Source organism: Melopsittacus undulatus, chromosome Z (assembly GCF_012275295.1).
Source record: "Melopsittacus undulatus isolate bMelUnd1 chromosome Z, bMelUnd1.mat.Z, whole genome shotgun sequence".
In the NCBI taxonomy this organism is placed as follows: domain Eukaryota; kingdom Metazoa; phylum Chordata; class Aves; order Psittaciformes; family Psittaculidae; genus Melopsittacus; species Melopsittacus undulatus.
Window position 1 is genome coordinate 60,870,391 of NC_047557.1, and position 26,287 is coordinate 60,896,677.

The following is a 26,287-nucleotide window of genomic DNA, read 5'->3' on the forward strand; positions in this document are numbered from 1 at the left end:
ACCACACCATGGGTTTGCTACCACCCCATAGTCCCTGGGGGACCTAAACCTGCCACAGCACCTGCTCACTGCAACACACTGGAGCTCTTTCCTTTCCATTGTACTTTCCAGTTTTATTAAACAGATATTATTAGTTAAGTCTCTGCAAGAGCTCAGAACAAGCTGTGATAATGGAGAGGTGTGGACAGCTGCATTAACACCCTCCAGGGCAACGCAAGCACCACAGGAAGCTAATAACTGTGTAGTAGCAGATGCTGCTGAGGAACTGCAGCAGGAACAAGGGGCTGAAACATCTTCAGTGCAGCCTGGCAGTGGTGGTGGGCTGCCACCCTCCACCTTGACCAGCCACTCAGTTTGCTGTACCCAGGACACGTTCATTTGGTCACAGCTCCTGCTGGCACAGGCTTTACCTGGTTGTCGATGCGCAGCTCTACCAGAGAGGTGTTGCCCTGGAGTGCTTCCACAACAGCCAGGATCCCGGACCCAGAAATGAAGTTGGACTCCACGTTCAGGCTCTTCAGCGTGTTGTTGACCTTCAGCATTTCTGCCAGTGCCTGCGGGCAGAGGGGAGCAGGAAGAGCTGGCAGTGAGAGTTCAGGGGTTCAGCAGCAGGGGTTCAGCTCACCTTGCCTCCAGAGGGCATTGTGAGGACCCCGCGTGCTGTGCAGTTTCACCACCACCAGATGGGAGAGCTCTGTGTAGGGTGAAAGGGATTCCTGAACATGAGCATGTGGGAGGCCACAGCGAAACCTTGTATGGACAAACCCTTAGGGCCACCCCAAAAAGAAGCAGTCCACACCTATGAATGCCCTGTGACAGCTTCACCTCTAAAGCCAGTATGGTGATGGCAGGGATGCTGTCCAGCTTCATCACTGCCTCCTTTCTGCACTGCTCCTTCTGCATGGGCTGAGATACTTTCTATCACAGCAGGCACAGAGAAGAGCATCTGTCTTGAACAACAAGGGATTCCCCACATCCAAGGTATCTTCCCAAGTAGCATCACAACCATATTAATCACTTCTGCTTCCCTCAGCAAGTAAGATCAGAAGAGGGCTGGCACACTCCCAGCCCACCCTGTTCTGATCTGACAATCTCATTTCATAAGCTGCATGGGAGCACCCATCTATGCCATGAAGCAGAAGGACCAGCAGGCAATGTCCAAGTAGCTGGGCTGGCCCGTACATGTTCACACAGCACTTGGCTCCTGCACAGTGTTCCAAGGGCCCTCAAACAGCACCAGTGCTGCCTGCACAAGCATCTTCCCCAGTCCAGAGTGCCTGAAATACTGTGAGGGTTACACCTGCCCTCCAAAACGAAGGGTTTTTCCTAACAGGCAACATGTGTGCACGTGTGTGTGTGTAGGTAGGCAGGGTGAAGAAGAGCAAAAATCAGTTGCGGTGGTGCTGGAGGCGTGTGCAAGGATGCAGCTTGGATGGCAGTAAGAGGGACAGGCTGAGCACCTCCCTGCATCCCTACTGATATTTTAGAAAGACAACTTGCAGCAGCCAGAAAGACCCTTTATTACCCACAAAAGAAATGCAGTCCTGCTTTTGCATGGGTCTGCACAAAGGAATATATGAAAGAGCTGGAGCAGACGCATGTGAGGGTAAAGATGGTGTGCACACAGCAGTGCATGTCTTTGTACCAACAGAAACCATAGGGGTGGCTAAGAGGGTAGGATAAGAGACGTACTGCTTTTACAAAGTGCTGCTAGAAAGTCAGTTTTTGTCTCCCACCTGCTTTCTGGGAGATCCTTGAGGACAAATACGAGACCAAATGGGATTAAAGAATTGCGCCCTGAAACCTCCACACATCTGTCCCAAATCTCCACAAATGTCCTGTCTGTTGCTGGCTTTCACTAGCACCAAACACCAGAGGCACAGAGTATGCCAGACGTGACATGAGGTGCAAAAGCAGTCACTCAGTCACTCCAAAGATACTGTCACAACGTCAAGGCAATGAGCCAACAGTACTTACAAAAGCAACAGGATCGTTGCTCCGTGTCCCAACTATAGTGAACTTCTTCACATAGGTGTTATTTTTCAGAGCTTCCGCAAAAGCTTTTAGAGTTGGTATGGGAATATTCTGTGAAAAGCAGTGCAGAAAACCTGTTAGGCCATTAGCCATAGGAAGAAACATGTGATACGCTTAGGTGATACTTAAATTTCTTACCCAAGTCAAATCACCAAATGCACAGAAGTAATTTAAGAAGGGGTTGATAAATGTTCTTGCAAATTCTATTCCTATATTCAGTGTTGCTTAAGGAGCATGGCAACTTCTTCCCCTCTCCAACAAAAAAAGGCTGAGAGAGCTGGGCTTGTTCAGCCAGGAGAGGAGAAGGATCCAGGGATACCTTAGAGCAGCTCCCAGTGCCTAAAGGGGCTGACAAGAAATCTGACGAGGGACTTTTTACAAGGGTAGGTAGTGACAGCACAAGGGGGATGACTTTTAACTGACAGAGGGGAGACTGAGCTCTCAGGCAGAAGCTCTTCCCTGTGAGGGTGCTGAGGCGCTGGCACAGGGTGCCCAGAGAAGCTGTGGCTGCTTCATCCCTGGCAGTGTTCAAGGCCGGGTTGGATGGGGCTTGGAGCAACCTGGTGTAGTGCAAGGTGTCCCTGCCCATGGCAGGGGGTTGGAACTGGGTGAGATTTAAGGTCCTTTCCAACCCAAACCAGTCTGTGATTCTACAATTCAATTTCCCACTCTGCTGATAGCTCACTGCTTTGATCTGAAGCTACAGTGTCCCTGCTGTTTAATTTAATTTCCCAGAAACTCATCTACTTAGGAGCACAGGTGCTGCAGGGATGTATGTAACTAAGATCCATGAGCCTACAAAGTGCTGCTCCTGCACTTTTTAATACAAATGACAGCACTGAGCAATATTAATGTCATGTTCAGGAAAATTTCCACTTATGGGGCTTGATCCAGAAAGATATGAAACCATCTCCTTGTAGTACAAACCACAGACAACTCTGGTTGATTGCTTTACACAACTTCTTTCAGGCTAATGTATCTACGCTGCTTATTTTGGTTCCTGCAAAGTGAGTATTTTTCACTTATCCAGCACTCCAGATGCCCTTTTCAGATGCAGAGGTTTTTCCCTGACTAAAATTTTAAGTGGCATCCTCACCTTGGAGTTCTTGCCACACCATCGGGATCTCACTGTGTGGAGTCACCTATAGTCAAAGCCATAACACAGAGGCCAGCAGTTTACCATTTCCACTGCTACCCAGTTCTCCAAACCATGTCCCAAAGTCAGGAGTCCAACATACACAGAAGTGCCTGCCTGCCAGATCCTCAGCCTGCTGTCCTCAAGGGACCTACAGGGTCACTAGCCAGAATCAAGTACACAACAGTAAAAATCTTTTCCTTACAGAAAGGTGCAGGTGGCATGGCACAAGTGTTTTTAACGTGCATGTGCAATTAATCGCATTCTTGCTATTTGAATATGTGATCACCATTCAACAGAGCCCATGGGATGGTGATCCTGGAGTCAGGGGGACAGATGGAAATAAGTGTATGTGTCCCACAGCCAACTGAGAACTGGTGCCCTGATTTGCTTTCTACAGGAGGTAAAGGTGTCCCAGAGAAGGGATGGGTGGGAGGCAGAGGGGGCTATCTGCAAGAAAGGAGGTTTCTTCATATTGTCATTGGAAGTGTTGGGATTTTTCCTTCTTCCTCACACCATTTTATCTGAACAGAAAGAGCCCCCTGCCCCCAAAATGTGCCTGACTAAACCCTTAAAGCAACCTAGAATGCTTTTAGCCAGATAGGCTGGAGATGGGTCTCCCACACTACCCTAAACACAGCTCGTCTCTTTCAGGCACCTATAGAAGTCCTCCTGCTACCAACCCCACACCATTGCTCCACAGCAGGTAACAATCCCTGTCGCCCAAAACAGAGATAGAAGGCACTGGCATTCCTTGTCTGGCTACACACAATGTTACGGTATCACTGTGCAGCAAAATAGACTTGGTTTCTGCCTTCTGTGTATCAAATATTTGGTTCTGTTACTAAGGAGAGTAGAAAGGAGCAAATACCATAATATTATTAAGGTTGACTTCCTCAAGGTCAGGATCATTGCTTTGTATTCGCTTCAGAGTTTCTTCCACATCCGTTGAGTTTGGTTCCTCATCAGGAACTGGTTTGTACTGTGTGGGCTTAATAACACCTGCAAGTGACAAGCAAGACATGTGAAACAGAAAGCACCCTGAGCAGCAGTATGGTCTCTTCCAGAAGCAGTGTTGGGAGAGGGAAGCATGACTGGACACACAGGTTCAAAATGAGAGACTGAACAAGCATTCATCACCTCCACCTGTGCTCATGTATATACACTAATGCTGCCTATCACTGGGGCCAGCTGGCACAGGACAGGGTGCCTGCTGCTAAGTGCTCTCCGGCTCCAAACCAGGGTGATGGAGGGCATTCAGCCTAAAAATAATTCCCACTTTGCCTCTGCTAGCAGCTTCAAAGCCAAATGCTGTAGCTGCTGACACTCTAAATCACTTACTGTTGAGCCCCTCTTTGTTCACAATGGTGGTGCTCCCCAGTGCCTCATAGTACTGCTGATTACTCATCAAGGTGTGCATACCAAGGATGGCTACAGAAAAAGAGAAGAACATGAGTTACTACAGGCTCCAAAGCCAGAAAAAGATGCATACACGCTGTGCTTCCTGGGATGAGGGTCTTTAGCACATCACCTTTCCCTGGACAAGCACAGACCAACATACAAAGGAGCAACCAAGCCTTCCAGCTGTCATAGATACACAACAGGGCTCAGAAATGCTCCCTTGTTTATTCCAATGTAGCACAATTCATAGGAGAAGAGGATCTTGTGAACAACAGACAAACAGCCAAGGCTTCTTAGCAGCCAACTTGATTCAGTGTCACACAAAAATAGTGAGGGGAAGACAATAAAACACTAAAATTGCCATTGGCAGGATTTAACCTAAAGGGTCCAGTCCAGCAGGAGCCCGCACATCCTTGTCCCCTTTGGGCACGTGCCACTCACTGTGACAGTCAGTGTGTGAGATGTGCTGCTTCCCATGCAGAGCCAAACTGACCCCTCAGGCAGCAACATACAAGGTGGTGACTGCCACCTGAAGCAGAGCAATGCACTCTATGTTTTTACTCAACAATGAGCAGGGCAGTGGTGGTGGTGTGCTTTGAATTGATCTGTGTAAGCTTGGAAGCTGACAGTGTAAGAAGCTAAAGAAGCTAGAGCTCTGCTGGCTCAGACAAAATGCAGAAAGTGATGGTATGAACAAAAGTCAAAGATTGTAGGAGACTGAAAGCTGAACTTCTGCCAGTTTGTGTACCTCAGGCTCATAGCTGCAAAACCAATATGCAAATGCACACTGAAACATGCCCAAGGGGATCTGCTGACATTCGTGCCAGCTGCAAATGAGCAGTGGGAAGCCAATGGCTTAGAAACATTTGGGCAAAGGTTCTGTTTTAAAAATAATTCTGCTACTCACAGGAAGCTTGTGTTTGAAAATAAACTGGCTTTTTAATCAACCTTTCTTTTACAATTATGTGACTTTCTAAAGAAAAATGCAGACATGTGAACACTTGCTATAAACAGACACATTTGAAGAAATCTTGGCCTCCAGATGTGCACAGTGGCTAAAATAAATAAAGGACATAACTCCCCAAAATTCAAACATGCCACCACAAAGGCACTTTGCTTTCCTATGAGCGGCTCCTCTGATGCTTGGTTGACATCAGTCTACCACCATTTTCTCAGTGCTTGGCCAAGAAGGGCCAGGAGTTGCAGGAGAAGGCTATTCTTGAGGTCCATAACATGAATAACATCTACTATGGTGTCAGCTCACTGTAACTCCAGGTCTGGGTTGCACAAGCAGAACAGCCTGCAGCAAAGGATGTGAACAAACACCACCATCCACTCCTTAGCACATCCCTAACTGGATTTCATAGAGTCCAGCAGCCTCCATCTCAAAGTCTGAGTGAGGCTGGGCACTCTGGGTTTGCTGTTTGTATTTTAGCTGGACCCCTTCTCTGCCATGTACTCACAGTTGGAACTTTCAGAAGTACAAAACAGTTCACAGGAATAAATTGCAGGCTCAGCATTTTGGGGACACACATATGCCCCAAACACAGCTTACTCTGACAACAGAATCTCTCCACCAGCCAGGGCTGTGAACAGAGGGAAGGATCTGCTGTTACGACCATGCAGGGTTTTGTGGGCTAGAGCCTGTGCTGGTAGACAAAAGGGACCTGCTGTTTGAAAATCTGGTGCTTGCTGTGTATTATCCAAAAGAGCTCAAGAAGAATTTCTGCCTCCCCCAGCTGACCAAAGACCCAGGAGACCTTCCAGGTCCTAATGGGAGCCACCCACAAGAGCTAGCCAACTGGCCTTGCCAAGGAAGGGATCCAATACATCATGGCTGACAATGAGCCCTGCTAAATGGGCAGGAGCAAAAGGAGTTCCTATAAGTGAGCCTTGCTAAACAGGCAGAAGCAACACTGCCACTGTCAATATTGAGGTTTCAGCACAGCTCGTATCTCATCAGTTCTCCTGCTGCCACTTCAAGTGCATTCTTCCAACAACTGTAGAACAAGGTGCCCCAAAACAGCATTTCTCTGTGAAAATAAGTGCTGCACAGATCTGGAATTTAGAAAGGCAAATTTTATAGGACAGGGCTTCATAGGGCTCTAGAAGTACAGAGCAAAACCCAGGGATGCAGTGCGTGGCCAGGGTATGTATGCTGGAGTCCTTAATGCAGAAACACATTTCTAAGGCGGAATATGGTATTATTATGCAGAAGATGTCTAGTTGGGGTGGTTACTGTACAGGCTATCTTACAGACTTCCGGCAAGGAGGATACTGCTAGGGAGTATGGAAGTCTGAAGGAAATGGAACTGGAAGAAGAACCAGTAGCACTGAAATACTCATTGACTGCTGCACCAGAAAGGATGTGTGAGCTCAGTAAATTACCAAGAGGTTGTCCTGGTCTCAGCTGGGACAGAGTTAATTTTCTCCCTAGCAGCTGGTACAGTGCTGTGCTTCGGTGTTAGTCTGAGAATAACACTGAACAATGACAGGGATGTTCACATGCTCCTTTGGCCAAGATATATATGATCCCAGTCACAGAGCTAAGTCCACGTTACTGGCTTCGGCAAGATATCAATACTGTCACCTCTGAAGTGGCAGAGCAAAGAGGCTTGCAGGTCACATCCATTCAGACAACAGTGCCAGAAAAGCAGCAATGGGACACTGCTTAAACCTGCCTAGCATGGAGGTGTAAGCCCCTCACGTAGGTAGGGACCATGCCCATCCTCGGCTCACTGAGCCTCCTGGTGGAGAGCTCACTGTCAGGGCTTGAACGGGGCACCTGAAATTGCTCTGCCACCATCTCCAGCTTGCAACCTGCTTCTCAGTCATCAAGTGCACCAACCTTTCAGTGCTGGATTCTCCCAGCTGTGAACTAACACTCACAAAACTGACTGACCGCACAAATTGCTATGAAACCATGGCTTTACAACGAGCTGGAAAAGCTTCTTAACAAATCACATCCCTGCACATCCATTGCAAGTTGACTCTAACGAGACAGCTGTTATATTACACAAGAAATCCACATTCTCACTTGGTCTGCTTGATTGTTTCCAGAGATTTGACTTGAAAAAACCTACACTCCTGAAGGTGACAGGCTGCAATTTGCAAGATTCAGTGACACAGTCAGCAAAAGCGATTAAAGAGCACACTCTGCTCCCTTGATAAATGCCTGGTTGATTAGGGGAAGGCTGTGGACATTGTCTGTTTGGACTTTAATAGCACATTTGACACTGCCTCCCACAGCAGTCTCCTGGAGAAACTGGCTGCTCATGGCCTGGATAGGAGAACTCTTTCCAAACTTTACTGGGTTGGAAACTGGTTGGATGGCCTGTCTGGAGAAGACTCACGGGGGACCTTATTGTTCTCTACACCTGCCTGAAAGGATGTTGATAGGACAAGAGGTAACAGCCTCAAGCTGTGCCAGGGAAGGTTTAGATTGGATATTAGGAAACATTTCCTCACAGAGAGGTTGATCGGGCACTGGAACAGGCTGCCCAGGGCAGGGGTGGAATCACTCTCCCTGGAAGTGTTCAAAAACCGTGTAGATGAGGCCCTCAGTGATATGGTTTAGTGACTTGGCAGTCCTGGGTTAAAGGTTGGACTGGATGACATTAAAGGTCTTTTCCAACCTAGCTGATTCTACGATTCTTCTCTCTCCTCAGCTTTGGTCTATGCTGCTGATTAAATTACAAGAGCTGAGAGTAACTTTAAACATACACTTCTCATTTTTAATGAAGAAACAAATCCTGTCCAAACTTGCCAGCATCCAGATTAATGGCAAAACGTTGAACAGCCCATTTACCATGAAAGAACAAACAAAAAGAAACTAGTAGTCAAACAACTTTTCGATTCAGGTGAAACTATTTTACCAGCAATGTCACAGAGCTCTGCATCAGAGGCATTAGCAAGGGCTTCCTCCAGTTCTGGCTCCAGAGTCACACTTTCCAAAACAGGATCCATCGGCTTCTGCTTGGGGATCCAAGCTTTTCCTATAAATGCAAAACAAGGTCACTCTCAGTATAGCTATAGCACCTGACTTACAATTAGTGGTGCAGATGCATTTCCATGGGTGAGATCTGTACAGTGGAAAGGACATGGGGACACAAAGATCTAGAGAAAAACTGGAGCAGATGCTGAATCCCTTCCCATTAGGCTGGCCTGAGTTATGCTGTGGTGTGAGCCAGGAAGCACATGCCAGATACCTCCAACTGTGGAGCTGGGCTCTTTCACCAGCACAGAGGCTGCACCTACAAAAGCCTGTTTGTACAGGACAATGATGGTCCAACACACAGCAGTCAGAAAGCTATGCTGGACCCTGGACTTCACTTCTTTGAAGGCTGCATGAAAGGGATGGAGATTTGCCAGCACTCACATGGACCAGAGGGGCCAGGATCCTGGGTCCAGCACTGTGCAGCTGCCAGGGAGACAGCTCCTGCTGCTACATGGGGTCCAAAGAGAAGCAGGTTTGGGGCAGCTCATTGAGCTCAACATTAGGGCTGGGAGGGAGAGAAACACAGAGGGCATGCCAGATGGAGACCTCAATGCTCTATCTTCCAGGACAGTAACAGGTCAGAGGTGCAAAGCAACAGGTACAGCTTGTAACTTAAAGTTGCCAACTCAGATGCTTGTTTGAGGCCCTTTCCTATGAAGGCCTGCCCATATGGATAAGGGGCTGTGCAGCAAGTGGCACAGCTCCAGTCCATCTCTGAATGCCGTAGGCTCCTGTCAGACCCCAGGCCCAGGATGATCACCAGGCAAGCCACAATGCCTTCTCTGCCAAAGCTGGCTGCATCCCAATGAGCAGTGGGCATCGGGAAGGGTTCACAGCACTGAATGCAATGCTCCCAGCTCCCACTGCTCGCAGCGCCAGGGGGTGGGCAGATCTATTTGTGAAGGTCTGGGATTTCACAGCAGGGCACCTACCTGTGCTGCCCGTGCTGCCACTGAAGAACACACAGGATGAAGCTTGTGGTGTTTCATACCACCACAGCAGGGAGCAGTCTGCTGGGTAAACCCATTGCTGCTGCAGGGTGGGAGGAGGGATCCCAGAGCAGTCCCCTCCCCTGAGATAATCCAGGATCAGTGCAGGGAGATAGCGAGTGCAAAGCTCTCAGCCTGGCATACCAGCCAGGACTATTTCTGTCACCCTCTGAAACCAGAGTCAGCAGCACCAAAAGGGAGAAAAAAAGATCCTGCTGCTCAGGGATGTGCAGAAGCAGAAGGGGCTAAATTTAGACTCAAGGAAAAAGCAACTGCGCTTCAGGCTCCCCTGGTTTGAAATAGAGGCTGCTATAAACAGCCTTATTCAAAACAGCCCATCTCCTGCCTGCGCACTGCCACCCTGATGAAGAGGGCAGGAATCTGTCTCCTGGGACATAGCTGCTCTCACAAAAATAGGCAGTGTCATGTGTGCCTGCACCGCCAGGCACCTTCTTGGTACCCTGCCTGTGGAGGGCTGCTACCCGCAGCTCTGCTGTGGTGTGGGAACCTGGAGCCACTGTCCCACTGGACATGTGGCTCAGCAAACTGCACACCATCTGGTCAGTTCAGCAGGGAACAGGAAAAACAGGGCAGCTTAATTCTGCCATCACGCAGCAACTCCTCTTGACATCTCAGTGCCATTGAAACTTACGGTGTTTAACTGTAGAAAGTTTCATATCTCAGTCATGCTTCATTACTAGTTTGAACTTTAAATTGATAGGTGCCTTCAAACATAGAATTATATATCATATCGCAGCGTGTATGCACGCATCAACCCCTACTCTGTCCAGCAGCATGGCCAGGGAGATCACCTCCCACAAGCTAGTAAATCACCCTCTGAACTGCAAATGCAGTGATTTATTTCCACACCTGTGAATATATAATTTAGTACCTCTGTCTCACAGTCACTGTAAGTAATGTCTTCACTTAGCTGTGTGTTACAAGTAAAATATATTTAATGTGTTTGAGATCACATCAGATTGAAATATGATTAGCTCAGACCAGCAGCTGAAGGCTGAAAATGCATGAAATACTTTCACCTCCTGCTGAACGCTGCTATTACCTGCTGGGCTAGGGTACACTTCAAGTTGCTAAATCACTCTTCCTGATAGCACCCAATTTACTCTTTTCAATTACTTCTTTCAAGGAAAGCACTTTTTTTTTATTCTTGCCTTTTTTTGTACAATTACTACCTCCAGTTTTATTAAATGGACAGATTTAACACAAGGTCTTTCACAGCAAGCTATGTGGATCAGTAAGGAGGCAGCTTTGAGAAACACCACAACTGGGAAGCATGTTCACATGCTAAAATTTTCATACACCTCTTTTTGACATGAGGCAACCAGTAGTGAGAGCAGCACGCAACCAAATCTGCTGCAGGGGGATCATGGTACAGGGGGAGACAACACCAGAAAAAAGCTGCTGAGAAGCAGCTGAAATCCAGAGGCAAGGGTTAGACTGGACCATGTCTCACATCAGGTGATATTCAGAGGGCTAACAGGAGCAGGAAAGTCCTTTGGATAATACAACACGTCCCAGGAGAACAGAAAAAGATGCCAGAAGGAGAGGCAAGAGAAGAGGCAGAGCAAACCATTTTCTCAAAAGCCCCAGGACCACAGAGTAGAGGTACAGCATATGATGCAGGGAGACAGAAACACACAAACTGCAAAAGACTGGGAAATGGGGCTGGGTTTGTCAAGAGGTGATGAAGACTAGATAGGAACTGTTGAGATCCTCACAGCTGAGGGGAACTGTGGGGTGTCTCTATAACAAGATGAAGTTCAGAATGTAAGGATGGGGGATGAAAGGTAGTGTTGGAAGACAGAGTGCAGCCTCCAGAGCTCACAGGGCAAAGGAGGAACAAGAGAGGACAGAAGACGATGTCTACCCCAGAGTTTGATACAGCTGCAGTGGGATGGGGATGGAAAGAGGCTGCACAGTGGTACAGCCTTTGTCCTTCACTTACCAGATGGTACCCAAATCAGCAAGCATATCAACCTCTTGGGCACACCCCAGTTTATCAGCCAGCGTGGGCTGGAGCTAGACAGCAGATCCACCACCCCAGTGCTGTCAAAATGAAGTCGTGCTTAGCCATGCTGGTCAGGCACAGCCCTTTTGTTGTGCATGTGCTGTCCCTTCATCACAACACACAGAGTGTGGTGCAAAGGTTGACCGTACCTCTCTTTTCACCCGTGAAAGGAACCAAGTCTTCTCTGTCTTTAACGTCCTTTGCCTGCTTTTCTAGGTGGGCCATGAGTTCCTCCCTTTTGAATGGGCCAGTTGGTGGCTTTCGTGTCTGATCCCGCTGCCTGAGCCCTGCTGGCAGCAGTGCGTTCTGGGCAGAAAGGGGAGAAACACAGGTTATCTCTGCAGGCTTCATCCATCAAACCTCTCCCCTCTCCAATTTCCTTGTCTTTCTGTGGAATGTTAACTTGATCTAACCAATTCCCACTTAATGTACGACATGTAATGCTCCTTCCCCCTACCATTTCAAATTCTGGCTCCTCTGCAAGATCTCCATGCTGCCAAGTGGGCGTTTCTCCACAACAGCAGCTTTCTCTGGGAGCTCTCAGTCATCACCTCCTGCTATTCCTAGCCTCTTCCCCACCCTCACCATTTCTGCTGCCTCTTCACAACAGTTACAGCATCAGAACCAAGCTGCTAAACTCAAGTGATCTTCTCCCTATATGTGCATGCCAAAGAGCCCACATGCCCCATGTGTCCAAACAAAAAACAGTTCAGGGAAATCCATGGTCTTTCACAGAGCAAAGCGGAGAGCTGAGGTGTTCTCCTCCATGTCCATCACAAAACTACAGAGAAGGTACCTCCATTCAGAATAAACCCCCTGCAAACCTCAGCCCTTCTGAAAACTGCCTCATTATTCAGTCACATTAGCCACCATGGGAAGTTACTTTGTTCTTGACACATGCGGCACGTAAGCACCTGCTTATGTGTAAATATAGAACAGCCTTAATGCAGTAAGTAAGACTATTCCCAGATTTGGCACTAAGTATGTTCTTTAAAGCTTTGCTGGATAGAAGTCAACATTTACTTTTTAAGACATCCAAGGTGATTTTGAACACCACACTGATATTTCCATGCCTGCCTAATAAAAGTAATTCATTATAATTAAAATTTTTATCAGTGAAAATCCTGGGAAGGACAATGACTAATAGGAAGCAATTAGGCTTGCGCAACCTTGGGAGGCAAGAGAGGAGAACTGCGCTAATGCACAAGGAAGGAGGTGTAGGAAACAGCTTGCTTCCTCAGGCTTCATGCTGCGAGGGATGAACATGCAATATCTGTACTCTAACTCCTGTATTCAAGCTACACCTACAGTGGCAGATGTTTTTACCTTTATGCACCCTTCACTGCACACTGCCTGACTGCGTCTCCCACGTCAGCTGTAACCAACCCATCAGCCCACACATATGCTTCGTCCTGGGAGCCAGCCTGCTCCCCTTAATTATTTTCCTGCACTGCAATTAAAAATACTGATCATGCAATCACCACTGCCCATCATTTCCCCCAGGAACACTAACTGCTTGTGGCAGGAACAATCTCTCACTTGGCAGTGCTCAGCCTCATCATCTAATGCTGCCGTAATGCAGCGGCCTGCCAGTTGGCTCTGCGCATCCCCTGCTGGGGCCACAGGACTGCTGCCTCCAAACGGCTTTCATTGCTTGGCATCAGCAGCCCCAGTGTTTGCACATGTGTAGCTCTTGCTAATATTGGGAGATTGATAAAAAGCAATTGTTCCTTTAAGTAAAACTCTGGGATTTGGATTTCTGCCTAAATGGAGAAAAATACAGACTGTTTGAAGTTTGCTATGAAAATAACCTCCAAACAATCCACAAATCTCAAAACATTCCTTCCAAGGTGGCCTGATCAGAAGCAAGAGATCCTGTTTCTGCAAGTTTACCATGCTGCACCAGTACTGGCTTACACTGGTGCTGTAAATCACAGCGGAGTGTGCACACTGGGGCAAAGGCAGAGGAGTATCACAGAAACAAAGTCGCACGTGCTTGTGGTAGCAAAACTGCTGCTCACCCGTGGCCAGTCTCCTCCACCCTTGCACTGAGTACAGGCTTTGCACAGGATCCCACTTAGATACAGATTACTAGTTCAGCCCATTCCCCTGCAAATACAGAGATGTATCACCTAGAAATCCCATGTAAAGATTACTTACATCAGGATCCAGCTCTTCCAGTTCATCTTCTAACTTCCTGAGCTCCTCCTCTGTCAAAGCTCCAAGGATCTTGTCCTCATCCAGGTCTCGGTATTTTTCTAGCTCCTTTCTGTACGACATCTTAGAGGAGTCTCGTGAATCTCACTTTTACGCTGAAAGAGGACCTGAAAAGACATCAAGAAGCATAACACTGAGCACACGAAACACGACACGGTGGCCCGTCTGGCTGGGGAATGCCAAATACCACAGAGTTGCAGAAGATTTATGCCTAAAGCGTGGCTGACTTCAAAGCCAAGATTGCTCAGACCCCCCCCGTCCATATCCTACATGCAAGTAACAGCCCATGCTCCTGAGAGTGGCACAACTTCACTAGCACATTGCCCCACCACAGGCTTACAGGGCAGCACTTAGGAAGTACTTTGTACAGGATCCTGGCTACAGTTGTCAAATGATACCAAATATTAACAAAGTGTCCTGGGCATTTATTTCCTTGAAAGACAATAAATGAAAAACCATAGACTGCAGCTCTCATGCCTTCACAAGCCCCCAGAAACAACTCTCTGCACATGGCACTAGAGATAACTAGTCACCAGATGTGAAAACATATCGTACTCAGTGGCATCACTGAGTACCTCTGAGCCCTGCAAGCCTCCACAAGGCTGCAGTGCAGCACTCCTCCTCATGTTTTAAGGCCAGAAGGAGATCAGGAAGTATTATCCACTTGTGTTCAGGAAGCTGCCAGTTGAACATGCTGTTTAGTGACCCACCTTCCCCAAGAGAACACGTGTTTGTGCTGCTGTAAGCTAAGCAGCTGACCCGAGCGTTACTGCACATCTAAACCAACCCTTCAAGACGAGTAGCAGGAGTAATGTACTAACTGACCTATCTGGATAAGCCCTTCTGACCCAGGGGTTCATCCCATGTCTCCTACTATAAAATGCCATACACAATCACATGCATGAAACTGGACCTCTGCCAGCTCTGAAAGACTGTAGTAGATCTACAAAGGTCAATGTGTTTAAAATACGCAAATGGGTTAAACATACACTCACTACAACACACAAAAATGTGTTCGATCCTGCTTTTTTGCTGAAATTTCCATAAACAGTCTGCACATATAGGGGTCTTTGACTCCATTTTTGCAGAGGGTATTGAACTCTGGGTAATTTAAACTGGCTTTTCCTACAGGTTACAGAAGTCCTGTTATTCTCTCAAGTGGCATTTACATTAAGATAACAGCAAGGCCTGCTCATTTTCTCAAGGAGCCAAACTGAGTTTCAATAAATGGCCTCTTTTCAGCTTCTGCAGAGTTTCAGGGCCCTACCCCAAGTCACATCTCTCCAGCTTTGCCCATACTCTTAGGACAGTTCCATGTTTTCATGATCACTCTTCATTAGCGGAGAAGTCTCTTTATGTGCAGCTGCTGATCCAGATAGGAGAATTATCTTTAGCTTGGTCACAAAAGGGCACACTAACACACACATGGCCTCCCAGCAAGCCCTTAAATTTAGAGCTGTCATTTGGTCAGACCTTTGGTGTCCTGCTGGTCTGATGGCAATTCTTGCATCACTCACATTCCTACCACTCACCGCTTAGGAGGTGGAGCACCAGGAAACATTGCCTCCTGGATGGGAGGAACAGTCCCCGAGGCTGCTGCAGAGGGTAAAAACCAGCTTTTTGTGGATGATTTGCTCCATACAGTCAACCTGCAGGCACCAGGGTCAAGGGTAGCAGAGGGTGAAGGAGGAAGCAGAAGCAATGGTGGGTTTGGATAAGCAAGGCAGCGGGGACTCCAGCACTCCTGCGCTTTACCAATCCCTGCAGCAGGTAGTGCAAGGCACCTTGAGCCGCAGGACTGATGTGCAGCAGCCATGTAACCGTGCATGGGTCAGGCTAGGAGTCACTTCCAGCAGCTCAGCCCCAGCAGGGCTACCCTTCTGGTGGGCACAGAGAGAAACAGAACCTTTATCACGATCATCCAGCGAGGCCAGGCCAGGTTAGATGGGGCTTTGAGCAACATAGTCGAGTGGAAGGTGTCCCTGCCAATGGCAGGGGTGTTGGAACTGGATGATCTTAAGGTCCTTTCCAGCCCAAATCATTCTCTGATTCTATGAAGAACAAATGGAACAAATGCTTGTCATTACAGCAATTTATTATTCTGATGAGAGAGACCCTAGAAAAGCAGCCTGGACTTGGATTTGGAGGTGTGCCATCCCACTGCAACCTTAGCTTAAAGCACACAAACCACTACTAGCCTGTAGTTCATATTCAAGTCTTAGTTTTGACTCCCTTGCTGTGGAAGCAGACAGAGCTAAGAGCAGGCAGGATGGCAGTGGATAACCCACCCTGTGCTGATAAATTCCCTCTAACAGCTTAAAATACCCACAGCTGCCACGCACATGGCAACCTCCATCTTGGTGACGTGTGGACAACCACTCCTGAGGAAGTCCCAGCCCCTTTCTAGCCATGGCGGCTCAGCTGGGATGGAGCTCAGCAGTACTGACCTTGTTGCCTCCTGCCAGAAGGACGGAGACTTTCAGCACCGAGAGGCGAAAGGCAGGACAGACGTCGGATGTCAGTGCGCACAGGGAACGCTTCTGGAAAGCGCTTCGGGTTTCAAAGCATCCTGCAGAGATATGAAGCCCGGGCTGCATATAGCAAAGGCCCTGAGGGGTGAGGACAGGTGCAGAGCCTGTTGAAGCATGGCCCAAATCCCCATGGGGAGAGTTCTGTTCCCTATGTACCCCAAGCAGAGCTGTTGGGATGGGACAGGGTTCTCAGACTCACTGGTGCAGCCACACAGTACCAACAACCCCAGAGCTGCTGCAGCGAGCACATCACGCCATGGTGCAGGGTACTGGGTACCGCTCCATGCCACTGGACCAAACCTGCTGGCTGCAGCCTCCAGCATCAGCAGGTTTACTTGCTCCCCCTTACCTCCACATCCCTGGCCTCTCCTACCCTCTCATGCTAAGGAGTCCTGGGATAAAACACAAAATAGCCCATCTTTCATGTGACAGTTTTATTCCTCTTCTAGTTTTTGTCAGCAAAATAGTCCAGAGTCTTTATCTTGGAAATGTGTCACAATGAGAACAATCAGCCATTGGAATAATCTCCACAGGGAAGTGGTGGACTCCTCATTGTTGAGTGCTTCTAAGATTTAGTGGGAAAGGGTGCTGGGCTATCTTGTCCAGGCTGTGCTTTTGCCAAGGATCCTTGAGGTCCCTTCCAACTTGGTATTCTGCAATTCTATGATCTGCTGTAAATGGCCAGAGGGCTTTGTACTGCCAGAAATAATAAAGTGGGTAAATTCTGCCTGAGCATAACTGTTTTCACTTATACAATGTGCTGGAACAGCCACCGCCACAAACAGCTCTTCCTGACCCCTGCTAGGCTTCAGACATTGTTTAACAAAGGTTGCCCCCACTTGCACTCCAAAGCAACCCAAAACCTGCAGCACAACTCAATATCACACCCAAATGTGAAATCCAGCACATCCATAAGAGTTAACCCTGTCACGACAAATCTGTTCCATCAAGTCTACTATCAATGCCTTCCTAAGACAGCAGCTTGTATTTCTTGCTATTTTCATTAAACCTACCTCAACACTTTTGATTCAATCAATGAGGGAAGCAGCACAGCAAAATATATATGTAGCACACAGGAGCTGCACAGAACTGATGTTATTACAACTTTAACTCCTCCAAAAATTGAAATTCATATTGACTACAAAGACAACAATGTATTTGGTCTCATTGTCCAAAGTTTTCATCAGACACATGAGAAGACAGCCCAAACACTTGCACTTGGTAAGACTGAAGAGAACACAAGTTGGTACACATGAAGATCAATAAAAAGGCTCAAGGAGGAAAATTAAATCATGTGGGAGATGAACATACACCATAGGTCATCTACACGGAAGACTGTTCCTATAATGAATATAGGAAGACAAAATAAATCAACAACAGCAAAAAAAAAAAAAAAAAGACAACATTTGGGATTATGATGGGTGTGGGACAGTTTCTTTCTGAATGATCCAAACCCACTGAACAAATGGGTGTTGTAGAACAAGTGAAAATGAAAAGCATCCCATATGACACTGGAAATACTCCTTTCACTGCTCTACAGCTGTACAACCCCCTACAGCAATATGCCTTTCTGGGACACTGAGAGTAGCACCGACCCCCCTGTAGGGAACCAGTGGAGACGTGGGAAGGTGATCCACATGGGATCAGAGTGTCCCATCCACAGCACAGAACAGGCACAGGGACATGGTCAGAGAATCATGGAACGGTTTGGTCTGGAAAAGACCTTCAAAGCTCATCTAGTCCAACTCCCCTGCAATGAGCAGGGACATTGTACACTAGATAAGGTTACCCAGAACCACATCCAGCCTGGCCCTGAATGTCTCCAGGGATGGCACATCCACCACCTCTCTGGGCAGCCTGTGACCGTGTTTCACCACCCTTGTCATAAGGAGTTTTTCCTCACATCCATGCTCACAGTTCTCAGGTGTGCATGCAGGGAGGGCCAGCACAGGGCAGCAACAGGCTCAGGCTGCAACAGGCTGTGGGGGGAGGCTGCAGAGCTGCACAGGTATTGCCAGGTCAGGAGATGGGCAGGATCATCCCCCAGTGCTCTGGTAACCCCAGGGAAAAGAACAAATGAGAAAGCAGAACTGGGTAAAGCAATAGGTACAAGCAGCAAGCAAGGCAGAGTCCAAGGAAACACAAAGGTGTCACAGAGGAAACATGAAGCCTGATTTCCCCTGGGTGCTGTGTAATGTGATGATGGGCTCACATGTGTTCCTGCTGGGAAGCCCAGCCTCTACCTGCACAATCTCCAATGTGCACCAGCACGGAAACTACAGAAACCCTTTTCCATATATGCAGAGGGAAGAAGAGCAACAAATCTCAGCCAAGATACAGGGCTTTTTGGCAATAAATTCTGTTATCAGTCCAAGCCAAGCCCTAGCTTCAGTGTTTTGTAGCAGGCTTCAGCATCAGGAGGAGGGCTTGGTGCATCACAAGACACCAGCCACACTGAATTGCCAGCAAAAGGCATAAAGGATGGGAACCCTGGGTACTCTGCCCCCAGTGAAAGCCACAGCTAAAGAAATGCACATCGCCAGCCAACCCTCAAATCCACTGGGAAGCTTTTTAAGTGCTTTGAATTTGGAAAGCAAGCTGAGGGCTTGGTGTCTCAGACAAGGAGGCAGCCAAGCAGCATCACCAGCACAGGTATCAATGATTCTTCTGCCGAGTCTGAAGACAAAAGTGCATTCAGGATGGAAGCTCTCCTTCAGCAGCCTCAGATGCAGGAGTTAATCTTGTGAGAATATACCAGCTCAAGAAGAGCTCCTATTTGACTCATGCAGGGTTTTGATTTATGAGATTTATGTATGAGATTTTTTCATAGCTGAAGTATAAATCTCAATCAAATTTCAGAGCTATTATTTTACAGGATGAAAATAACAAACTAACTTCTATCAACCCCTCTGCAGCTCCATAATTTCTTTCTACTTTTTATTTTTTCTTTATTTTTTTTACTTCTAAGACAAACATCAGGGCTTTTTTTGAGAAACTACACATCCCCCAAGTGACCATCTCCTGTTAGCTCAAGAGAAGTTAAGTACTGTCTGTGTGTACACTTATACCACAGTGAATCACCCCGGTGTAAATCCAAGACACATGCTGTGCAGGTAGGAGAAGCAAATCAGCTGCAGCTGGTTTCTTGAATGCAGACTGTATTTTTACATGGCCTTTCAGTCCTCTCATAAACCTCAAAGCCATCGGCTAACTCCAATAATATCTGATGCAGGACTCAAACCATGATTTCTTGTCAAGGTGCACATGTGTGCAAAGGGTCCATCAGCAGAGGTGTGATGTGGAGCAAGCCTAAGCACCTCCTTTATCTGACAGTGAATGGAGGGAGCTGGCCCATTTGCAGGGAGCTGTGTGGGCAGGGAGTACAAGAAGCACCTGGGGAAGGGAGATTCATCGCAAGTGTTGGTGCTGGGGCAGATACAGTGGGGATGTAGGGAGGAAGGACATTAATGCACCAAAAAGTGAGTCTCTGGTGGTTCTGCTGCTCATGGGACAACTTGCAAACCCTGGGCTTGCACCCCAGCATATTTGTGTGCTGGTGTGCAAGAGTCTGAGCTCTCCACAGCTGCCCTGCTGTTTGAGTCATTGAGCACTCCAACATCCCCAGCTCCCAGGAGTTCCAAGAAGGGACCAACAAACTACAGCCAGATCCAATGACAACAGAGGGAAAGCTGCACATTGGTCCCTTCTGCAGCCATATCTAAACATGTGAGTCTACGCCAATTCTGCAAAACCCAGTAGGAAACCAGAGCAGGGTACAGGAAGACCTAAATCTGTCCCCAGTGTCATCACACAGCCTTACACATACAAAGGCTTAACCGCTGGTGCTTCTTACCGCTAGTTTCCCTGGTCACAAGGGAAGCGAATGCAGGTGTGCTGGTACAGGAATGCTCCCCCCCCCAGCACACAGATTCCTTCTCTGAAGACACAACCAGAGCCCAGCACAAGCCTTCCAGGTGACCACATACTGCATACCTGCAGTACAGGCATTCAGAAGTTTACCCCACTGCACATTGACACACTTTGCTCTTGGTGAATGTCGAATCTTCAGCTTGGAGAAATAAGAGGAAGATAAATACCTAAACACAGTACTTTTAAGGGAATGGCGTCCTTCTCATTTTTTTGTAGATTATTTGTTAGGCTGATCTCATTTTCTCAGCCAGAGAGGAAATAGTCTTTTTAACAAGCCATAAATGCAGACCAGGCTGCAGTGTCAAGCACCAGTGGTCTACTTGCACTCTGCATCACCACCTTGAATGTACAAGATGTTGAAATGTCTTGTTAAAGCTACAAGAGACATCCTACACTCTGCACTGGATTCGCAGTCCAAGCTGCACTGGAAGGCATACAGTCAGGAGGTCCACATAGGGCATGCTCCTCTGCTTAGCGCCACTGAAGTCCAGTTTGATGCCCCCCAGAAGAAGATAGGTCTTGACAATGCTGAAGAGGCTCCAGTGCAGGGCTGTCAGGATGGGCAAGGAGGCAGGGACACAGAAGTTGCAAGGAGAAATGGAGGCAACTGGACTTCTTCAGCCTGAAGAAGGATGCAGTGGGATCTAATTGCAATCATCCACTGCCTAAAGGGAAAGGATTTTGAGAGAAGACAGAATCAGGCTTTCCTCAGAGGTGCACTGGAGAAGGGAATGAGCAATGAGAGCAAGCTGTGGCAAGAGGAAAACTGCCTTTTGTGAGAGTGGTGTAACCCTGGTACAGGGGCCACAGTGGTGGTGGAATCTCCATCCTTTGTATTTGATGCTCAACTGGGAAATGCACTGGGCAACCTGACCTAGCTCTGGGGCTGGGTCAGGTTCTCCTCCTGCTCAGAGGAGAGCACTGGACCACAAGCTTCCAGAAGTCCTTGCCCATCTAAACTTTCTGTGATGTGGTACCAGAAGAATGCACAGGTCTGTCCAACTGCAGGCTCCTCCTCTGGATGCCCGGAGGTGATCTCACAGGATGGGAACTGGCTCCAAGCTGATCCCCTGCATTTCTCAAACACTTGGTTTCTGCACTCACTTCATTTACCCAACTGAAGCAAAGTCCTCACTGCTGTGATTCAAGTTTGAATCCCAATTCTAGTTCAACACAAGGGGTTTTAACTGCCTTCCCCTGAAGCAAACTGTTGTTAAACCATCATGAGCTCAGACACGGCTGAAGGTCACCTTGGCTAAGCCCCTGGCTTTTTCAGCATGAGAGTGAGTCACTCAACCTCCAGACCACAATAATACTTTGCTCTGCAGTTTTCTCACACTGAGAAGCCCTTGTGCAGTTTGTGGAATAGACAAGCATCAATACAACAGAGCACAGGAGGTGGCTGATGTCTGCATCCCCTGCTCAGCAAGCAGCACCCATCAGGTGTACCTTTGTCCTTTAGCCTTTCCCCTGCAGAGCTGGGCAGTGCCAGCACATGCATGCCCTGGATGAGAAGAGTGGACAGAGAAAAGACTGCTCCAAACAATGAGAAGCTCTGACACCAGATGCAGAAAACAGAGCTCAGCACTCATCCTCATTGGGCCAGGCAAGCCAGCCATCAACTAGAAAGACTGAGGCCATCTTGGCTCCTTGCAAGAGGCTCCTGCCTAGTGAATTCTAACAGGGAATCCGCTGCCCCTTCAGGAAACTCACGACTTTCCCAAGGAAGATCTGGATTTCCTCTGGTTTGTTAAAAATCTCACAACCAGCAACCTAAGACACTATGGAATTTCTATTTGAAAAGAAACGTCTCAAATGAGACATCTTGGATGTATCAAAGCACACTGTGACTTCTGCCTCTCTAGATGACATGTCAGCATGCAAAACACGTAATGCTATCTGGAGTCACTGTCACCACCCAGAAGCCTGAAACAATGAAGATCAATATGCTGTAGACAACACTTACTGATGCTGCAGCCTCATTCCCATGCCAGTGTGGACATTCCCATCCTTGCACTTGACAGTCTCACAGCAAACAGGTTGTTCTCCAAGGTCATCCATGCAGTAGGGAAAGCTCCCTGTGCTTGACCAATGGCTTGGCACTGCCTTGGTGGGGAGTGGACTAAATGATCTCCAGAGGTCCCTTCCAACCCCAATGATTCTGTGATCTCTCCCTTCACCCTCTGATGCTGAGGGAAGTCTTACACTGGTTGCACTCTCCTGGCCCTCCTCTCCTCAACGCCCCTGCAGTCACACAACTCAGTGCTGCTCTTACCACATGGCCTATCTTATCAGGGCCATCCAGAAAACCACCTGGATGTCTGGTGACCAGGCCACATGTAACGGCATCAAACCCTGCCTAAGTGCAAACACAAGCCATCCCAGCTGCACCTTCCGTGTAGAAACACATGCATACTTTTAAGGGACACACTTGTAAATACAGTTATGGGTTCTCCTATTTGGTGTGAGGTTCTCTGATGCACCTCTGATGTACTTATTTGGTTAACTACTAATCTCTATAAAAGAGGTGTGGGTACACTTGAGTCATTAGTGACACCAGTTCTTGCTCTGTAACTGATCCCTTCCACTTGGAAACATCACAGCCAGCCTTCTCTGAAAAGGGATCCTTGGGTTCCTTGCCTGAACTTCTGTTACTCCTCAGATGGACTCCTGCCTCTTTGGCACACTCCAGCTGAAGGGAGCAGCTGAACCTAAGGATGCCATGTGAACACAGGAGCAGAAAGGCTTCTGTCTTGCACTGAGCAGGCAGTTGGACACTTCCACAGGCGATGGCAATGTCCTGTAAATCAAAGGCCCTGGCAGACAACCCAAAGCAAAGCACAATGACGTGTTAGTAACACACCTACATCTGCATATTCCTGATCCCACCTCACTGCTAGTGCGGCTGAGGCAGAGGAATTGAAAGTTAAATGCTTTCTCAAGGTGCCACTAATATGCCCTAGACATGTTGATGCTTAATGAACACTGGAACAAAACAAGTATGGTTCCAGCAGCAATGAGCACGTGCTGTACACTATGCACCAAATCTGAATGAGACATTTAACAGAGGTGAGACCCTTACTCAGCCCTTCAATGCTTGAAGAAACAAAGATACCACCTCCAGCTATGAGAGCTATTAAATAGCACAGTGCTGTGATGGGGCAGAGCACTGGAGAGGCATTCCTGCTTTTCCACACATCTCCCAGCACATCTGCTACCCACTGCTGCCAGCCAGAGAGTATCCTGGATTGGACCCACTTTGGTCTGACCCAGGACAGCCTCTGATATATGTTTATCTCATTCACCATCAACAAGTAGGAAGAATGCCCTCCCAGGAAGGCGATGAAGCTCTTAGACAGGGCACTGGGGAAGTGGGGTTTCCACCTCTGTGGGTTTCTAAACGTAGGCCATATGGAGCCACAACCTCCATGGCCGAGGAGAGATCTCCTGTGAGCTGCGAGTGGACCAGAGAACTACTGAGCCACCAGCAGCAGTGCAGTTCTGTGACAAAACACATGTGGCCGCTCAAGAGCATGGAGCTATGGAACACAGTCTTTATCTCCTGTTTCTTCTAAGAGTCAAAGTAAACTTTGACTACAAAGCCTCGCCTGGAATAGAGAGGTGAAGACAGAGTCTTCCTCATTCACAATTCACAAATGGTCATCACCTACAGAGGAAAAAAGCCAGAAAGCAGATGCCAGCCTCTGCCCCTTGGGCTTTCACAACAGCTCCACATGCTTGGAAAACAGGAAAGTAAAAACAATTCATCTACAAACATCACATTCAGCAGCACATCGCTCTGAGGGGTGCAGTTACACACCAGGCAACGGGACAGATGCTTCTTACAAAGAGATCATTCAGGATCTCCTGAAAAGGTAAATCAAACTATCCTTACAGTGAATGAAAGTAAAACATGAGCAAAGGAAATAAGGAATGAGACAGACCAGGCTATCTCCACATCTGGGTTGATCTTCCCAAATTAACAAGCAGGATGGGAGGCAGCAATATATGCCTAATACTGTGCAAAACCACGTTATCTGGAGAAAAGCTAGCAGACTCTTCTACCACAGCTGAAAAACGTGGAGAAAAGAACAAGACGGGCCAGGCTGCAAAACAAAGCAATGCTGAAAGGGGAAAAGCAACAATAGTACAAATAGAGAGCCCTGATGGGAGAAAAACAGAGATCTTGAAATGAGCAGCAGCAAGCATACAATGCAGCACATCTGTCAGAATGCCCACATACATGTACACTAGGATACAATAGGTAGAAAGTGTGCAATAGCTAACGGTGCAGGCTCTTCTACACCACTGCTAAAGGCATTTGGCTCCGGGCACCACGGTGCTGGCAAGGCAGTGCTTGGCTTTAATGTTGTACCCCAGCTCGTCCTTCCAAGCAGACAAAAGAGGAAGGGCTCACTACCATAACCTGAAGCAGGGCTGGCTTGCTCAGAAGGCTGTTCACTATTTTTTCCTCTATCAGACAGGCTGAGAGAAGGTGCCACCTCTCAGCACAGATCTTGTCTCTTTGATGAGAAGGGAGGAATGCATTCCCACGTGAGCTGGCGAGTCACACTCTAAGAAGGGATTTTACATAGACCTAAAAATAGCTGCAGCCACGTGGCTGAGCACCTTTCTGGCTCAAAGCCCAATTCTCAAGGAAAGATGTAAAGCAACAAGAGACAGGACCTCTGCCTAGGGGTCCAGAGCAGGGGGCAGTGGGCAACGGGTTCTGCCCCACAAACCATGCACGATGGCTTCAGAAGCAGAAGCCATCAGATGAGTACATCAGGATGGCTCGTGACTGGGGGCAGACACTGCGTCCAGCAGAGTGAAGGAAAGTTATCTTTGAGATAGGCAGCACCTTCCAAAGCAAGTAAGTGACTAACTCAAGATGGACAGAGCCCGACCCATAGAAAACACGCCACAAGGACTCAAGGAATCTTTTCCCCTCCCCACTGATTTCCACCTTTCCCATACAAAAGCAGAGCAGCTTTCTACTGATCCATGCCCTGGAGAACTACTTCCCACCAGGGCTCACAGGGTTACAAACGTAACAGCGACAAAACGCGACTACCGGCGCCCTCCGCAACAGGCTCCGGGACGTCCCGCAGCTCCCGGCACTGCCCGCGGAATCCCCGACCCGCTCCGCGTGACCGCGTCCCGGCGGGGTGCCGGCGGCTGCACCGGGGCACAGCCGCACCGGCGGCTCCGCGCATCCCCGGGGAGCGCAGCGCCCCGACCCTGCACGGCCACCCGGCAGGCAGGCAGGCGGACAGACAGACACATAGCTAGACGGACAGACACGCACGGCAGCCGCGCACAGTGCGCGCTGCCGGTCGCTCGCAGCGCGGAGGCGGCCGCTATTTATGTCGGGCCGGTGCAGCCCGGTGCCGGCCAAATAACCGTGCCCAGATAAGGGCCGGGCCGGGACGGGCCCACCACCCCTCCGCGCGCTTACCGCACTCGTGAGCCGAGCCGAGCCGAGCCGAGCCGAGCCCGGGCGGCGCGTCCTCCTGCGCCGCTGCGGGGGGCGGGGGGCCGGCCGCGGCCCCAGCCCCAGCCCCGTCCCGGCCGTCACTCAGCGGGGCCCTGCCCCGCCGCCCCTCCCGGCCGCCGACAGCTGTGCCCGTCTCGGCCCCCACAGCGGGTGCTGACCCCGCGCCTGCACAGCGCGCTCGGAGCGACCGGCGCAGGGCGCAGTGAGCGCAGGCGACCCCTCAGGGCGCTGGCAGCGTCAGCTTCCAGAGGGTCTGCGCTGCTCTTAACCGTGCTAACGCCGCCGCCTGCCCCTTGTCCCACAGCAGCTTCCTTCAGAGCGCCGAGCCAGGTGCCTCACAAAGCGCCTTAGGGCGTGCGCGCCTCGGTTCGTGGTGACACGGGCTCCTGAGAGCACCCTGGGGCTGATGCGAGCATCCTGGGGCTCCTTCCTCGCACCACTGGGGTCTCGGGGCTCAGCCACACCAAGCCCAGTCACCCTCGCTGCTGCAGCACTGAGGCACTTTATAAAGCTGCTTGCCCACAGAT

The 26,287-nt window shown here is 48.8% G+C and overlaps 1 protein-coding gene across 2 annotated transcripts in view; it reads right to left on the reverse strand.

The window, feature by feature from the left end:
- The window catches only part of TMOD1 (tropomodulin 1), a 29,829-nt gene extending 4,090 nt beyond the window's left edge, over positions 1-25,739 (reverse strand). The window contains exons 1-8 of one of the 2 annotated variants that reach the window (XM_034072608.1): positions 25,722-25,739; positions 13,746-13,909; positions 11,735-11,891; positions 8,446-8,565; positions 4,511-4,600; positions 4,041-4,171; positions 1,978-2,085; positions 411-554 (exon numbers count right to left, since the gene is read on the reverse strand). In XM_034072608.1, the coding sequence (XP_033928499.1) occupies positions 411-554; positions 1,978-2,085; positions 4,041-4,171; positions 4,511-4,600; positions 8,446-8,565; positions 11,735-11,891; positions 13,746-13,865 (870 nt within the window). In that variant the 5' untranslated portion in view covers positions 13,866-13,909; positions 25,722-25,739. Of the gene's footprint in view, positions 1-410; positions 555-1,977; positions 2,086-4,040; positions 4,172-4,510; positions 4,601-8,445; positions 8,566-11,734; positions 11,892-13,745; positions 13,910-16,249; positions 16,359-25,721 lie in introns of those variants that run through there. The other variant, XM_005141478.4, reaches the window with a different exon arrangement.
- Positions 25,740-26,287: the final 548 nt, after the last annotated feature.